Raw genomic sequence first — 16944 nt, forward strand, 5'->3', positions numbered from 1 at the left:
CCTGGGCTTCCTCTCTCTAGTGAGCTGCCCAGCTCAGAGGCTGAGGGCTTTGGAGACCACCAGCCCAACTGCTAGTTTATAGATGGGAAAACTGAGGCCCAGAGAGGAGCAATTTGTCCAGGGTCACACTTAACCAGAACCCTGGTTTGGAGCTCTTCCCTCCTACTCTGACTACTCTCAGCTTTCTGGTTTGCTCCTCCTTTCCTGGAGGGTAGGCCATTTTCAGAGCAGCGACCTCCTCATCTCTCTGCTTGGTTCCTCACACAGAGGCTGTGGCTGGGGGATGGGGGGTGTGGTTGGGAAGGGGGCTGCAGCCTTGGGTAGGGCCCCCGTGGCGGCAGCACTGGATCTTTCCACGTGGGGGCGCCAAGAGTCTGTTTTTATTTGCTGATAGAACTATGTCATTTTTCATTGTTATTGGACATAAAATAGAATGATGTCTTCAGCTTCGCAATGTACGCAGCTCGTCATGTGTTGCCGACAGCTCTATCAAGTTTCTGACAGCTGCATTTTTTCCCCCTTCTGGGCTTTTGGGATGTTGGGGCACTGGTGGGGAAAGCACACACTGCCTTGTGGTGTCTGCCCCCAAGATTACGCAGATGCATGCCCAGATTAGCTCCCCTCTTCCCTGCCAGACTCGGCTTGCACGTGTCTGGGGGGGAAGGGCTCACTAAGTCGTTTCCTTATACTGAGCTCTCCCTGAGGTCTGAAAGTTAACGGCTTCAAGAGTCCTATTCTCAGACCTGCATCTAGAGAGGACACTCCCAGCTCTCAGAAATGGAAGCAGCTCTGGGTCAGGGAAAGAAGGAAGAATTCTTTCTCCTCTGCCTGGGTGGTTGGGATCTGTAGCAGAGGTGTCCGGTAGGACCTTCGAACCACCCTCCCGTCACCCGTAATTAATGAGGACCATGCCTGCCACCACATGGCCTAGTTAGAGATACTCCTGCCCGTGCAATAGCAGCTGATGGCCCTTAGAAATGAGGAAACATCTGATTATGGGGAGGGGCTAAGTAGGGAAGAGGATTCTTATTGGCCAGCGAAGCCCCGCAAAATTATCACAGCTGAGGAGACAAGCCAGTGCCATCGCTAGGGCTTTGGAGCTGCTGGCCGAAGCCAGGATCTCCCCCATACCCAGATGCTTCCTGCTTCAGACACGTCAGAACTCCAGACTTGGAATCTAGAGTGCTGTGTGACTCAGAAGGCTCCAGAGAGATGGCATTTCCCCTGGGCCAGGGAGGATGGGTAGGATGTAAATATAGAGGCTGGGAGAGGGAGGGGGGTGCGAGGCAGCAGTGGTTGAGTTCCTGGCAAAAGCCCCTATCATACCCCAAACCACCCACATCTCAGCCCAGCCTTGCAGCTTAGTTATCGGCAGCCAGTCTGTCTCCCCTATTAATCATGGGCTCCCGGAGGAAGAAGCGTGTAAGATTCACCTCATCATCCCTTCCAGAGCCTGGCTCCAGGCCTGGCACACAGTAGGTGTCCATCCAATTGACACAAGCATAGCCCCACTGGCCCAGGACCCGCTGGCCTGCTCCCTGGGAAGGAGATAATCCTGTGTTTGAAGCTCAGTGATGTGGAACTGCCCCGGTGACCACTTCCATCTGTTCCTGCTGAGGCTGCTGGGGATGTCTTCCCGCCCTGTGACATTCGTGCTGGAGTCTGAGATTTCAGCATCAGATGTCCTTCACACTTCAGGAGTCTGCCCCTCCCTCGCCCCCAGCCCCACCAGTACCCCCCACGCCTGAGCCCTCGCCCCCTGCCTTGGCTCAGAGGTCGGTGGAGACGGATGGAATGGATGAGCAGATGTCAGATATGATAAAAATACTCCTGGACTTGGCTGTCCATAGCCGGATTTGAATCTCGGTTCCACAACTCAGCTTTGGGTGCTTTTCCTCGCTTGTCTGAGCCTCAGTTTCCTCACCCATAAAATGGGGATGACAATGGCTGCTCGTGCGGTGATTGTGAGGATGAAAGCAGGAAACATCTTTCTAGAGCGCCTGGCCATTACTAGTGTCCTGATCATTACTCTTTGCTGTCCACCCACCAAGCCCCGAGAGAAGGCCCCTCCCCAAAGTGCCTGCTGCTCCCCGAGGCTGCCCAGCCACCTTGCAGGCCCTGGGACCTAACCCGACTCACAGGTGGCACAGCCGGCCTCGTCTGCTCCGCTTTCACAGTCCTTCTCCCCATCGCAGCGCCACGAGGCGGGCACACACTTGTGGCTGGCGGGTCCACAGCTCAGCTTCTCTGCAGGACACACCTGCTTGGCTGTGGAGACAGACACACGCACATGGCTTAGCCAAGGGGGGACACAGGGCATTGCGCCAACCAGTCCTCCTGCCTGCCTCAAGCCGCCTGGCCCGAGGCCCTGGGAATCCGTCAGGCCTCTCTGTTCAGGGTCCCAGTTTCTTCATCTGAGAAGCAGTTACTATCTAGCCCTAAGGCCCTTGGAATCCTACATCGGATCCCACCACTTCCTGTCTAACACCCTTGTACGGGCCCCTGGCCCCTGGCAGGCAAGTCCCTCCTCCATCCACCTCCCATCCTCCAAACATCCCTTTTGAGCTCCAGTAACATGAAACTGCCATGCCCTGCATGCCTCTCTGCCATTTTCCCGCCATGTGCCTCGGGGTGGAACATGCCCCAGTTGGGCCTCGGTTCGGCTTCCACATCAGTGCCTCAGTGATCTGAACCTGAGGATTTGGAGGCCTTGCCAAGGCCCCAAGAGCAGCCTCGGTATGCCCCGTCCCCCTTCCCCTCCCCCAGCAACAGTGCCGGCTGTGGAGAGCAGGGCTGTGCGTGCGGCAGGGCCCAGCGGGACCACACAGCTATAATTACTCCAGCAGCAATCAGAGGCTGACTCAATCAGGGGCCTGGAGCCCCAGGGCTGATTCTCAATTTGGAAGAAAGAATGAGAACCCTGATCAGGGCTGGGGATGGCTCTCATCCTGAGAGTCCCAGGATGACCCACGTGACAGACCCAGCTGTGGAAGGCGGGGCTGGCTCCCTGCTACTTGCCAGGGTGTGAACTCTGTCGTCGCCCGGAGCTGCCAGGCCCGGAGCGAGAGGCTCACTTACTTAATCCGCACAACAGCCCCTGGCAGGATGAGGATAATGTCGAGGCCTCCATCCTGGAGGTCGAGAGGGCAGGGGCTCTGGAACCTGGCTTCCTGGGCATCAATCAGGTCACTCACTGGCTACGTGACCTCAGTCAACAGCCCTCACCTCGGTGCCAACAGAGTGGCAATGATACTATTCCCTAGCACGTGGGATTGTTAGGAGTCCCAAGTGAATGTCTGTAAGGCACTTAGAACGCCCAGCCCAGGGCTCACTAAGGGTTAGCCACTATAATTCCCCAGATGAACAGATGAAGACTTGTTTGTCCACTCAGTGAGTTTCTACCTAGTGCGGCCGTGTACAAGCCCTTGTGGTAAGCACTGGGGTGTAGTCACACAGCTGCTAAGACTGAGTGAGGGTTCTAAGTCAGCTGTGTCTGACGCCTCACACTTGGCATAGTCTGTTGCACCTGCTGGTGGGGGGGTCACTCGTGTCTCCCCCTCAACTCGGACCAGTTTCCCCTTTTCTTTCACAGCTGGGATGACAGGGCACCAGAGACAGAGAAAAGGCTAAGTCGGGGGAGGGGGCAGGCATTGGAGGCAGGGCCCTCAGACACTACTATGCGAAGGGAGAGGTGTACCTGGGACCCCAGACTTCTCCCTAGGAATACATTTTGTGAAATATGAGGCAACTCGCCAAGAATACAGGATTCATGGGATTCATTTTCTAGAAATTCCCCTTCACAAATAACTGGTGTGTAGGGCCCTAGAGAGCGCAGACACACAAAGATCTTTTACAAAGGCTGCCTTGGGGCCATAGTGCAGGGTGGTAAAGGAGGTCTGGCAGCTGGGAGGTGGGGCCCTTCCAGAGCCCCTCCATCACCCGCACACCACAGGACCCCTGGAAGCACAGGAGGGAGCTGAAGTCGGCCAGTGTTGCCCAGACTCCTGACTGGGGGGCCGTGGGGGCTGCCGGAAGTGCAGGTTCCTGGGCCCGGTTAATAGCAGACAGAATCCAGACTTTGAGGGCAGAGCCCAGGAATCTGCATTTCAGTAACTCCCCTCTACCCCTGGGAGATTCCCATGCACCCCCTCTGAGAATCACTGGGTTAACATTCTGCAAGTCTAAAAGATACAGAATATTTTGTCTCCTTTAAATTCATTGCCATATAAGCAACAGAGGCTTCCTGCATGTCTGCAAACTCCTGAGAGAGGAACGAGACAGAAGGACAAGGTGACCATCTCCCCCTGAGCCAGACCGCAGGAAACAGAACTTCGCAGCGGAGTTGGAAGGAAGCCATGTTTGCTGAACACCCACGCTGTGTCAGGCGACTCCATTTCCCATGCGGCCCACCACCTCCCAGGTGAGCAGACCCTTCAGGCTATGTGTGCCAACTCCAGGGGTGCCCTTCAGGTAAGCACTCCATTTGACAGAGGAGGAAACAGGCTCAGAGAGACCAAGGAACTGGTCCAAAGATGCACAGCAGGTGAAAGGCAGAGTCCAGGTTCCTCTGATGGTGGTGCTCTTTCATCAAAACCGACATGCTCCTGTGGGTAGAGGAGTAGCCTGAACCAGCCCCAAACTCTACACCCAAATGCCCAGGTGACCGAAAAGGCCCTTGACCATCCTCCCCACCTCTTGGGGCCTACTTCTGCGGACCCCAGTGCAGCAGGCAGCCGCTTGAACTTTTAATGAATATTTATATAGTTAATTGCATAACCTTTCAGCAAGGACAATGATTAAACAATCCGTCTGCTTCCTTTCTTTATTATTAATAAGACATTTGCTGTGTCCTTAAATAGACAGCTCTAATTACAGGCTCTGGAGGATTCCGCAATGCCTGACAGCAGCCTCTCCTACCCTCACAGAGCCAAGGCACTGTCCTGGAAGGCCAGGACACAGAGGTCACATCGAGGAGTCCCCACTAAAGTGATAGGAAACAGAGGCCCAAAGAGGGGAAGGGACCGCCCAAGCTACTGGATGCCCAGTGTTCCAACCTCCTCTCTCTCCTAGAACCTGACCGTCTCTGCTGTCACACAGCTCTTCCCTGAAGCTAGGATGGCAACCTCACTCTGCAGGCTGTGGGGTGAGGCCTTCTCACTGCCTGCCTCTGGAAAGCTGACCCGGGTAAGTGCTGATATGCTGTGTCTCCTCATGAGGGAGGAGAGAGCCATGACTACCTCCATTTTACAGATGAGGCCAGCAAAGCCCAGAGAGGGTAAGGTGTTTGCTGAAAGTCCTGTGGAGAGAGGCCAAGCTGGACTTCCAGCCTAGATCTCTGATGTATAAACGCACTGTTTAACTTACCCCCATGTAACCACTGCCCATGAGAAAAGCAGGCCCTGTTGGTGCTCCCAGGACCTCTGGGCTGGAGAGGGGTCACCAGAGGAAGGAGGCTCACTGGGCCTCTACTCAAGTAGGGTCTGCAACATGGCTGCCTAATGTCCACGTTGAGGACAACTGAAGCCGAAGTCCCCTCAGGCAGCGTGATGCAGGAGAAAGAGCATTAGTGAGTTCTGGAGTTGGGCCCACCGGGCCTGTGCCCATCCACTAGCACGCAGGTTCCTCGGCCAGTCACTTAATCTCTCTGCACCAAGGCTCCCTCTGAGAATGGGGCTACAGAACCTCCAGAACCTCCTCTAGGAGGTTTAAATGAGGAGACATGGAAATCTCAACACACGGGGCCTGGAACAAACTCAGAAACAGTTGCCCCTGTTTCATCTCATGAAATGAAAACGCAAGGGGCTGGAAGGGGCTCGGCCTTGGCCTCGGGGATGCATGTGACCACAGTTCACAGGGCACCCCCCCCCCGGAGCCTTTCTCCGAGACAGACGCCCCGAGGAATGCCCTGGCCTGCTGTCAAGTGTCCCCGAGGTTCTGAGAGGCAGGCGTGAAGAACCCTGCGGCCTCTCAGACTCCAGGAATCCTCCAGGGTCGGTTGGCGATGTCCTGGAACGGCATGCCAGAGTGGCTGGAGGCATTACCCGTTCCGGGAGAATCCTGCCCCAGAAATCCAGTCCACCGGCGTTCTCTAATTTATGAGTTCACAAATTAATAAAAAGAGAAATGTCTGTCGAGTAAAAGAATTGAAGTGTCTGCCGGCTGCTTAGGGAGCGGGCTCGTCTGCAGGGACGGGACATGCGAGGCTGAAGGGCAGACGACCTGCAGATGGGGACGGCCAGCTCCAGGAGGACCAGGGAGCCAGGCGGTGGGGCTCCCAGTGTCCGGCTGCTGTCCAGGAAGCATGGCATGGGGCCGCCTCAGTCACACACAGCTCCTTCCTGCGGGCTCGGGCAAAGTACTCCTAACTGGTAAGCCTCTAACTTGCCTCTGGGCCTCAGAAAACCTCTGGACCTCCACTTGGTTCATCAGTAAGGTCCCCTTTCCAGTGGAAAGGCTCAGAGATGATGAATAAATTCCCATTGCCAATGAACAGTGCCCAAAGTTGCCACTCACTCACCTTGAACCAACCTCCCCTCCCCTACACCGTACCCCTCCCATCGGTTGCGTGAAGTTGGGTCAGAAGCCGTCCCCAATCAAGGGAGCTATAATTAGACCTGAAATGCCACTTTCATTAGGCAAATGTCCCAGGCTTTCCTACTGTGACTCCTGGCTGTATCTGACAGACACAAATCCCAGAACCAGAAGGAAACTGAGCCTGGAGAAACCCCAGCTAGCTAGGGGCAGACTTCACAGTGGGGAAGCACAAAAATGGAACATCCTCCCAGACCCCTTGCCGTCTCCATGCAGACCCCCTCCCTTATTCTAAAATTTTAAATTGCTGTATGTGGAAGAGAGGGCCTGGAATCAAAATACAGCAATGAGAGTAACACTGCCAGTTACTTGTGCCCTGACTGTTTGCCATATTTTTTCCATTTCATCCCCGTAACCCCTGCAAGGCAGGTGCCATCACTCCGTTTTACAGATGAGCAAATGGAGGCTCAGGGAGACTGGGCAAACTGCCTGAGGTCTCATGGGACCTGGACCCAAACAGATCACATACCCACCAAACCCACTACACTTTACTGCTTCCTGTAATCTTTGAGCTGGCAGATGTCCTAGGAACCTGGTAGGCTATACAGGTGAACCTGGTAGACTATGGGGGTTGCTATGGCAACGCTAGTTAAATGGGCAGTGGGTTGGCTACCAGCTTCCCGGCCTGTTGCCAGGTCCTGCTGCCCCAAATTTTGCCAGACCCTTGAGGTCCCATTCTGACCCACCTCCTCCAGGCAGTCCCCTGTCCCCCACAGGCCTTGCCCACCTCTGAGCAGTGTAACTTTGCACAAAAAGTGGGATCCTGGGCCTTATGCCCTAGCTGGAAGAAAGAAGGTCCTAAGTGTACAGGAACTCTGTAATGTTAGAAACTGGGGTCCAGAGACAGACAGGAAAGTGTGCAGGATCTCATAGCAAACTCACTGGGAGAGCCCAGGGCAGGGCTGGGTTTTCTGACTCCCAGGGTGCCATCTTGACTCCTGTTCCCAAGGGCATTCCGTCAAGCCTCAGGGAGAGCCTGATGAGCCTGCCTTTTATCACAGAATGCCGATCAGTCACAAACAACCTGTGTGTCTTGTAAGCAAGGCCCTTGACTTCTCCAGTTACTCAAATGTCAAATAACAGTGCCTTACAGTGGGTACAAAGCAGTCCTGGGAGGTAGGAGGGGTGAGGCTGGAGGGCCCTGCCCCGCTAGGGGATGGGAAGGCAGCAACTGCTAGGAAAAACGAGAGGGAGAAAGACAGAGGGAAATATGGGGCATGGCATGGAGAAGAGGGCTGGTAAGAGGGAGGCTGGGCAGGGGCACAGGCAGGGGGTGGCCGTCCAAGAGAGCAGGGTGGGCAGAGCCCTGGAGTTGGAGCCAGGAAGATGAAAAGGGACATCAACACAGAGAGACAGAGATACAGGGAGAAGGGGGAGCCCAGCTCTCAGGCAGTAGGACATACCCCAGTAATAACTGTGCTGAGGCTCCCCTTGTTCCCCTGCTGCCCCCAGTGTCCAGGGGAACGGCTAGAGTGGGATTGGGGCAGCCCAGCTGGCTGACTGCATGTCTCCCTGCTCGGCTCCCTATGGCTACAGCCCCCTCCCCAAACACCCACTCCTGGCTGTCCACAGCTCTGCCCCTCCTTAGCTGGGTAGCCTTGGGCAAGTGGCCAAACCCATGGCCTCAGTTTCCTTCTGGCTAAACAGAGATCCAAACTGGCCCTGAGGATGAGAATCCCAGTGGGCGTGGCTAGGCTTGTGCCTTCTGCAGCTCAGGACAAAGCTCTGGACCGCCCCCGGGACAGGTTGGCTGCCTGTGGCTAAGAAAAGGACAGGGCCTGTGGCCTGGCCAGGGGGGGCAGAGGCAGCTGTGCAAGGAGACAAGGGGGCCTCCTGTCTGGGGCCGGGGTCGCTCCTGCTCCCCCTTTCTCTCCCCCTTTCTCTCTTTCACGGGGAGACTGGTGGCTCTGTTGCTAGGAGACGAAGAAACCCAGTTATCACCAGCCACAGCCCTAGATGGGCTATGGGCCTCCATTGTCCCCGCCTCTGCCTGTGGGCTGAGTGTGACCCCTAACGAGGAGGACAAGGAGGAGGGTGATGGTGACTTGTGGGTCCTCAGCAGCCCTCTCGGTCTCACTCAGCTGAGGCTCTGCCTCGGGACCTGCTGGGGCCTTCCCCACCCCTTTCTCATCTCCTTTTTAATTTAACAAATGTCACGGAATGACCCGCTGGGTGTAAGTTTGCTTTGAGGATTAGGGCCTGGAAAAGAAATCAAGGAGAGACAAAGCCCAGAGTGTAGGAGGCGGGCCTGGGGCTCTGGCTCGGGCCCTGGGCCTCACCCCTGGCTGCCTCTGCTGTCATCCAGCCTGCCATGGATGCCGGGGCTCCTGGGCTCAGCTGGCTCAGGGCAGGGGAAAGAGCTGGGGCCTCAGAGTCCTGGCTGGGTGGTCTTGGGCAAGTCACTCTGTCTCTCTGAGCCTCAGTGTCCTGCTTTGCAAAATTTAGAAAGTGACAGGACCTGCCTCATGAGGCTGCTGTAGGAAGATGAATTAGTGCGTGCAAAGAGCCTAGCACTCTGTCTGGCCCAGAGTATACACTTAATAGGCACCCACTGTTAGCAGTACTGCTAGAATTATGATCAGAATCCTCCAGAAAAATAGTTGGGGAAGCCGCAGGGAGACCCAGAGGATACGCTCTGGCTGCTTCTGGGCAGAAGGGCTTTTTCTAGCTCCTGGTGCTCCAGGAGCAGGGCCCGAGCTGCAAGAGGCCTGTGAGGAAGTCAGCAGAAACCAGGACTGGATATGCCTGGGAGCTCCTGACAGTGTGGCCCAAGGTGGGTCTGGAGCTGTGTCTGACAGATTGCAACCCCTTGGGCTTCCCAACCTCCAAAGAAGGATCTGATGAAGAAGCTGAACCCCCGCATCCCGGCCTGGCCCTAGCTTCAGACTCACTGCATGTGGTCTCGGACTCATCAGAGCCGTCAGGACACTCCTCCTCGCCGTCACACTTCCACCGCTCTGGGATGCAGTGGCCGTTGCCACAGGTGAAGTCGCTGTCCGCACAAGTCTTCTTGGCTGTGGGGCAAGGAGAAGAGCATGAGGGGGCCTGGCGGGCCAAGGCAGCTTTTCTAGGCTACGGTCAGGTGGCACTGTGGTGACCAGGATGAGCACTGTCGGAAAGCAGGACTGTGGGACCACCCACTACCCCCACCGGGCCACAGGGGGAGAGGACAGGAGAGATGTGCTTATTCCTTCCTCTGCTGAGCACTGTTGGAGACAGGTGACTCCTGACCCTGCCTCCAAGTTCAGGAGCTCAGGTCCAACAAGGGTACCAGGATCCATGCTCCAAGGGAATGCCTATTCTTCTGTCTTACTCCTCTTCCCCCAAAGCCCAGTTCCACAGCCACCGCCCCCGGGAAGCCTTCCCTGATCACCTACGGCAGTTACTTTAGCCCCTTTGGCCAGTTCTCAGTTCCTTTACTGGCCTGTCCTGCTCCCCAACACCAGGCCTTTCTGGAAGCACCAGGGAGCTGTTGCTAACGAATCCTAAAAGCCAACGATTACTCTGAGACAAGATTAATGAGGTAAATTCTGTTTGGAGTGATGAAAAGAGCGTCTGCTGGGTGAGATACCCAATCAGTCTCTGGAGAGAAAATGCTCTCGAGGCACTTATAGCCTGGAAGGGAGGCTTCTCGGGGGGCTCTGAATCCCAGCTCTGCCTCTCTCAGTCTGAGAGACCCTTGGGGGTGCTACTTAACCACCAAGCCTCTGTTTTCTTATCTATATAATGGGAAGAAGAAAACAAGGGCTCTGAGGGGGAGTAACAAGTTACAATGTATGAAGAACATGAACAAAGGTCCTGGCACCTAAGACGAAGATGAAGATGCAGTCAGCAATAGCTACTGCTGTTTGGATGGTCTGAGCCTTAGCCAGAAGCAAACACCTCAGCACAGGTTTCTGTGCCTTCACAGGGGACCTATGTAGCAGACTGAGATCTCACAGCTGGTAACAAAATTGGGGGTGATAAGGCACAGGTGACATGGTTTGCTTTTCTCCCAGTCCCACCACTGGCCTGAGGCTTTTCTGGGGTAGGAACACTGTCAGATTCAGCACAGGCTCAACTCAGGGTGGATCTCCGTGGGGACACTGGACCAAAAGGGGGCGTGGCTGGCCAGCCTCTGCTCCCACACCTCTAGGGCTGGGCTCAGCTTCTCCCAGGGAAGCCTTGGATTATGTAACTCCTCCCACGGGCCCTCAGGCTTGAGGGGCCATGTGACTACTCTCTCTGGCTTGAACAGCCTGGTTGGGATATGGGGACAGACGCTGGGTCTCCTGAATCCAATCAATCTATTTTTGCCTTTCAGTGGAATCCTTGCAGGACATCTGCATTCTAAGGTGAGTTCTCTTCATGTTTTCTTTAGAAGAATACCTCTGTCTATGCAGGGCTAGAAGAAATGAGAGGAATCCATCTAGCTACACAGTTGGTTGGGGGGGGAGGTTCTGAGGCCCAGAGAGGGAAAGGGGTTAGCCCAGGGAAACACAGCAAGGCGGAGATCAGAACCACTTCTGCTGCCTCCCAACCCAGGCCCCCCAGCAGCCCTCCCTGAGCTCAGCATGAGCAGCTGGTGTGGGTAACAGGCACCAATAGCACTTTTTGGTAAATCACCACCTATAATCCTCTGAAATTAAGCACAGTTACAAACCACAGTACCTGGGGCACCTTCTGACACAAGGACCAGAGCATTCCTTCCACGAGAAGCTCTGTGTCCACAGAAAAGAGGAAGTGTATATCCCAATGTCTTCTTTACCATGTTCTAACTTCCTCCAAGCACACTGTGTGTGCCAGTTTCCATGCTAGGCATTTTACCAGAAAACCCCACGACAAAGGGCCATGCATGTCCCAACTTGACAAACGAGGAAATTCCAGCCCAGAAGTGTTAAGTACATGCCCAAGGTCACACGTGGGTGGGAGCAGGTCAACGAATTGACTTCACAGTCAGATCCCCTGCCACCCCACCAAGGCTTCCCAAATAGTACACTCAGCAGCCTCAGACACAGAAGAAGAGAAAAATTCAATGAGCCTGCATCTGTGCCGGGCTCTGCACAGAGCACACGGAAGAGATCCACCCAACCTGCCCCTCAGGGACTTGCGGCGAGTGAAGAACAGAAAGAACCACAAAGAGCCAGGCCAGCTTGATGAAGAAGGTGATCAGGGGGCTCTGTCACTAGTCTTGACCAGCCAGACACTATTGAAAGAGTCCTTCCTCCCTGGCATTCTGGGAGCCTGGGAGTGAGCTTGGCCTTCTGCAGCGTGTCAAGCCCTGCTCGCACCAGGCAAGGAGGCCAGGGCAGCCAAAAGCACCACTGCGGTCTTGAAGGGCAGCCTCGAGGCCACCCAGGCTCAGGAAGTGGCAGCCTCAGGGATGGATGTCCCATGGCAGTATTCTGGAGGAGACGTCTGTTCATGGTCATGACCGGGTTTGGACATGTTCCACCCTGGCTCTGGCCAGGTGAAAACCCGATATTCCAGTGACTCCTCACATCCATCCTGGCAGTGCTGTGAAGCCCATCTTATTACAGAAGAGGAATCTGGGGGTGGTAGGCAGCAGAAGTAGGATTTTAATTCCATGTGGCAGCTGCTAAAGTTTGGGTTCTTTCCACGGAGGCCCTCAGCCACTTCCGTATTGTCAGGCTAAGAGGACCCCAGAAAAGTAAATGCAGTGTGTGACCACCGAAACACCTCGCGGGTCCCCAGGGCCACAGGACCAGGAAATGGGGCAGATCAGCCACATTGTTCAGAAGGATCACATCAAGTATTCCCCTGGAATGTGCCCGGACTGCGTGCTAGAATAAACACAGGCCTGTCACTTGTGTCTGCTAATGGACCACTCTGGGGAAACTGAGGCAGCATGCTCACTTTCAGGTTGGGCACCAGATTCAATCACCTTAAGGGGCTATGTCTGAGAGTGTAACCCCAAGGAAAGATCTGGAGGAGGTGAGACTGAATCCTGGCACAGTCGCCTCCTGAGTGACTTCAGGCAAGTTCCTTCCCTCTCTGGGCAAGTGGTGATGCTGGCTTTCTCGTGCACTGCCGATACAAGGACAAAAGGCAAAAGGGCTCTCCCAAGGGATCCCAGTGGGCACCCCCTGTGTTGGGTTGGTCACCGTGTTGGGTGAGCCCACCAAGGCAGAGAGCCAAGCAGTCTTTCAACCCCATCAGAGCTAGCCATGCCAGACCCCATTCCTGGCCTTGGCTCTTACTCCCAGGGCAATTCCCTAGGGATTCTCTCCAGGGATTTCTCTCCTCCCATGCCCATCTGCCCCTTAGACAATGCCCACCTCTGTGAGCCCCTGGACCCCATAGCCCAAGAGCTGGGCATAGTCATCCAGGATCTGTGACATCATAATCTGCTACCACGGCAACAGATGGGCCATCATGGAGGATTTGGGATTCCAGAGGGTGGTGGGGAGGAGCCCACCCCCAGGGCAGAGTTGGGGAGAATGGGAAATCTGGAACAGAGGAGGTAGGTGTTGCTGCTTATAACAAGAACACAGGCAGAGGAAAGCCTCCGACACTCGTGGGCAAACTCTGCTCTGCTATATAGGGGCTGTATGACCTTTTGCAAGTTACACAACTTCTCTGAGCCTCATTTTCTTTACCTATCTTCAGAGGTCATATCGCTGCTTCCCCAAACACACAAGGTTGTGGGCAGCACATGGGCTAAGGTTGGTGTCAGGGCTTTATAAACTAGAAAGCATAAAGGTGCAAGTTTGTGGCAAGGGAAGTCAGCAGCCCTAGCCGCTGTGCGTGTGACCTTGGGCCCACTGGTCACATAGGGCCTAGCTCCTCCTTGGGAGATGAAGGTGTGGTGCCCATTGAATCTTAAGTCCCGCTCAACACTCAGAGTCTATGATCTTGAGAAATTATTATGATTCCTCAGCACCTCCCAGCTTCTCCACCCCCAGAGGCCCCCTTCCTGAGACAATATGCATCCTTCAGCTGCTGTTTCCCCATCCCACCCACGCTCAGCCAGCAGCCCTGGGGCAGATGGAAGGTTTCGAAACAAAGATCAGTTGGGCTGCCAGGTGGAGCTGCCTGGTGTGGAGTCCTTCTGGCAACCACATCTCTGTCACGTCACAGCCCAGGGGCTTGACGGTCCCTGGGCAGGTCTCTCACTCTGTCAGCCAAAGGACCAGGGGCCAGAGAGAACAGCACATGTCTGCAGGAGGGCTGCCACTGCCATTCTCTCTGGGTGACTGAGGAGGGCTGCCATTCTGAGGCTCAGTCCCACTGTGCGGCCAGGAAGCCGGGGAGGGTCACCTGACCCAGCCCAGGAATCAAGGAAGGCTTCCTGAAGGAAGGGACCGTGTTCAGGGAAAAGGAGTCAGCCAGACCATGGGAGTGATGAGGGCACAAGCAACAAAGGCATCCCAGGAAGTGGGATAACAGGGCCTGGGGTTGTGGAGGCAGGATGGCAATTTGGGGCTGGTAAGGAGGCAAGTGGCAAGGGACCTAGGAGCTCCTCTAGGCTGGCGGCCACCTGACCTCGCCTGGCACCAAGCTGCCCCTCAGAGGTCCCCTTTCCCTGAGCTCAGCCAGCTTCTGCTAAGTACAAGGGCTGCTGCTTAGCAGCCAACAAAACCCATGTCTGTAAGCTCCCTGGGCTTCCTTTAGGATTTGGCGAGACTGTGTGAGACGGATGACTGACCGCTAGCAGAGAAGAGAGAGGCAAACGGTGGGACAGAGAGCAGGGGCAGCCATCCACCCAGAGGTCTCAGAGAAGACTTGCTATTTTCCTCCTTTGTAGATTCACGATGCCTGCCGGCTTACAAAAGGTCCGAGAAGGTCTGCAGAAATCAGATTCACTTTGTTTCTTCCCGCATTTCCCTAACCTACTTATGGCCAAGAAACTTCCTTTTTAGATGCCATGTCTATTAATTTCCCAAGAAACAAGTGGGCCAATGAACCACACCTGAGGAAATACAATGTCATGCAAGTCCCTCATCCTGTAGGTAAGGAGATGAGGCCCAGGGAGGGGAAGGATAGGTCTATGGTCCCACAGCCGAAGCTACTACCCAGTCTTCCGTCTCCGGGCCAGCTCTACCAAGCCATGAAAAATGGAGGTATTCACAGGGCACTTGGCCCAGGGTGAAGCTAAAAGGAGACCCCAGTCCTCAGAGTAGCAACTAGTGCAGAGAAGAGCAGGGGAGACTGGTATCAGGCCACATGGGACAGGGAGACAGGAGAGATATCAGGAATGCAGGCCCTTAGGTTTCTGCAGACAGGTTGGGAGCCCCAACCTTGAGGGCCTGACCTTTGAGAGCAGAGCAGAGACCCATAGGCAAGGTGGATTCTGGCTCAATGCAGTTGCTGAGGCTCCTGGGTAGGTCCCTTCCCCTCCCAGGGCACGGAGGGACTAGTGTGCTCCCAATTCCTCTCCCAAGCCTGGACCAGCACTGGCTGGCTTGGCTCTGGCCCTGCAGCCCAGCCCTAAGGCAGCTGGGCCACTTGTACCAGGGTCGGGGAGATGAAAGGCCTCCTTCCCCCATCCCCGCCCCCCCCCCGCCCTGTTACCCCACTGCAGAACTCGCCAGGCCCTGGCATTGCCAAGACAACCAACGGCTGCCAGCAGAACGAAGATCCGGGGTGGGGGCAGGGGGCGTGCTGGCCCGCCCCTCGCCTACTAACCTGGCAGGCAGATTTAAATGACAGTCCAGGAAGCTACTATTAAACTGTCACCCCAGCCGATGGGACGACAGACCCGACAGACCCGGAGTGTTCTTGGGCGGCAGCAACAACACAGCAGGAGTGAGAGGGGGAGGAGACTGTGGCCTAGAGCAACCCACAGCCCTCTCCTGGGAGGCCCCCCGTCTGCCTGCCTGGTCACCCGCTGGCCAGAGCCACCCTCTCAGGCTGTGGCGGGCCCTGGCATGGGAGCAGCTGGCAGTGCAGGGCCTGGAACAATTTATTCTTTATTTTTAAGCAGAGGAACCCTTTTTCCAAGTAAAAACCCAACATATAAAACAGGCAAACATGAAGCTGCACTGCTTATCAGAAACGGTAAGGGCAGAGCCCTCTGACCTTTCCCCATTATCCCCTGAACAGTTCTGCAACAGGCCCTGGGGTGGGGGAGGGGGGCCCTGGGCTCAAAGCCCATCCCCAGCAGCTTTGGGGCCCAGCAGCACTGGGTTCAAGCCCCAACCCCTCTCCGGATTTGTGAAGTTCCTCAGAATCCTCTGTGTAAAGATTCCGGTGGGTCTAGGCACCTGGTGAGTTAGTCGGTCTTTATCTCGGGGTTTTAAGTTCGAGGCCTATGTTGTATGTAGAGATTACTTAAGAATAAAGTCTTAAAAAAAATAAAAATAAAGACCCCATGGGTCCGATCAAACATACAGAACAGCTTCGGAGGATTTAAGATTCTAACTCTCTAAGACGCCAAGGTTCTAAGCACACTCTGATCTGCTCACCCTCAGCCCCAGGGACAGGACTCTAGGACAGTCACTGCAGGAGTCACACATGCCCATAAGCCTGGGGATGGCCTCCGATTCCATCCCTGCAAAGCGCTGTGTCTCTGAAGCCAAGTGTCCCCACATGCTGACAAGCAGACTCAAAGCTCTTGGAGATGCAGGAAAGGGGAACGGTTCCCACAGGGTCCCCACACCCACAAAGAGTGGTGCGGGGGGGCGGGGGGGCTTGGCTACCCGCTTTGTGTGGCCCAGCAGGCTCCTGGGGCCTCAGGCCACCACCATCCATCAGCAGGTGACATCTGAGTGTGCTTTCTCCCCCACCCTCTCATCCCACCTGGGGAGAAAGAGGAAATGAAGCAGCAGCAGGTGCCTGGGGTGGGGGCTGGGAGCGGAGGGGCGGACTCCCGAAGGGTCTGAGGGAGAAGAATGAAGCAGTGAGCCCCAGACGACCACTCTCTGGCGACGGCATCTTTGCTTTTTTAAACTGGGCAGTTTCCCTCAAAATTTTCCAGGTTCTCTCCTCCTCTTCCAATCCACTCCACTAAAGAGCTACACATTTTTTAACCTGTCCAGATGGTAAAACCAAACCAAAACAAAAACAAACACACAGTGTGGCAATGAGGTCTGGAGGGGGACTGGAAGGGAGGCCGCCACAGAGAGGTCTTCCTGGAGGAGGTGGCATTTGGGCTGGGCCAGATTCCCTGGCTGGAGGCGGGGCGGGTGAGGGAAGTGTCAGGGTCAGCACAGTATCCCACAGTCGGCCGTGGCAGAGGACACAGATGGTGCTCTGAGTCGCTCATGAGCTGCCCCTTGTTCTTTTTTTTTTTTTTAATTAAAGATTTATTTATTTGACAGAGATCTCAAACAGGCAGAAAGGCAGGCAGAGAGAGGGAAGCAGGCTCCCTGCTGAGCAGAGAGCCTGATGTGGGGCTCAATCCCAGGACCC

At 55.4% G+C, this 16944-nt stretch overlaps 1 protein-coding gene and 1 long non-coding RNA gene across 17 annotated transcripts in view; one reads left to right on the forward strand and one right to left on the reverse strand.

Annotated features, from left to right (window-relative positions):
• Positions 1 to 16944, reverse strand: part of LRP8 (LDL receptor related protein 8) — a 78841-nt gene that overhangs the window by 32984 nt on the left and 28913 nt on the right. For all 16 annotated transcript variants that reach the window (XM_045064540.1, XM_045064538.1, XM_045064551.1 and 13 more), the window contains exons 3-4: positions 9483 to 9605; positions 2140 to 2268 (exon numbers count right to left, since the gene is read on the reverse strand). In XM_045064540.1, coding sequence (XP_044920475.1) covers positions 2140 to 2268; positions 9483 to 9605 — 252 coding nt within the window. The remainder of the gene's footprint in view (positions 1 to 2139; positions 2269 to 9482; positions 9606 to 16944) is intronic.
• Positions 12977 to 15801, forward strand: LOC106003921. The gene is made up of 4 exons (XR_006601753.1): positions 12977 to 13054; positions 14339 to 14366; positions 14454 to 14543; positions 15116 to 15801. It is a non-coding gene; the product is annotated as an uncharacterized LOC106003921 (long non-coding RNA).

This window comes from Mustela putorius, unplaced genomic scaffold (genome assembly GCF_011764305.1).
Source record: "Mustela putorius furo isolate JIRA1106 unplaced genomic scaffold, ASM1176430v1.1 tig00003853_pilon_pilon_pilon, whole genome shotgun sequence".
In the NCBI taxonomy this organism is placed as follows: domain Eukaryota; kingdom Metazoa; phylum Chordata; class Mammalia; order Carnivora; family Mustelidae; genus Mustela; species Mustela putorius.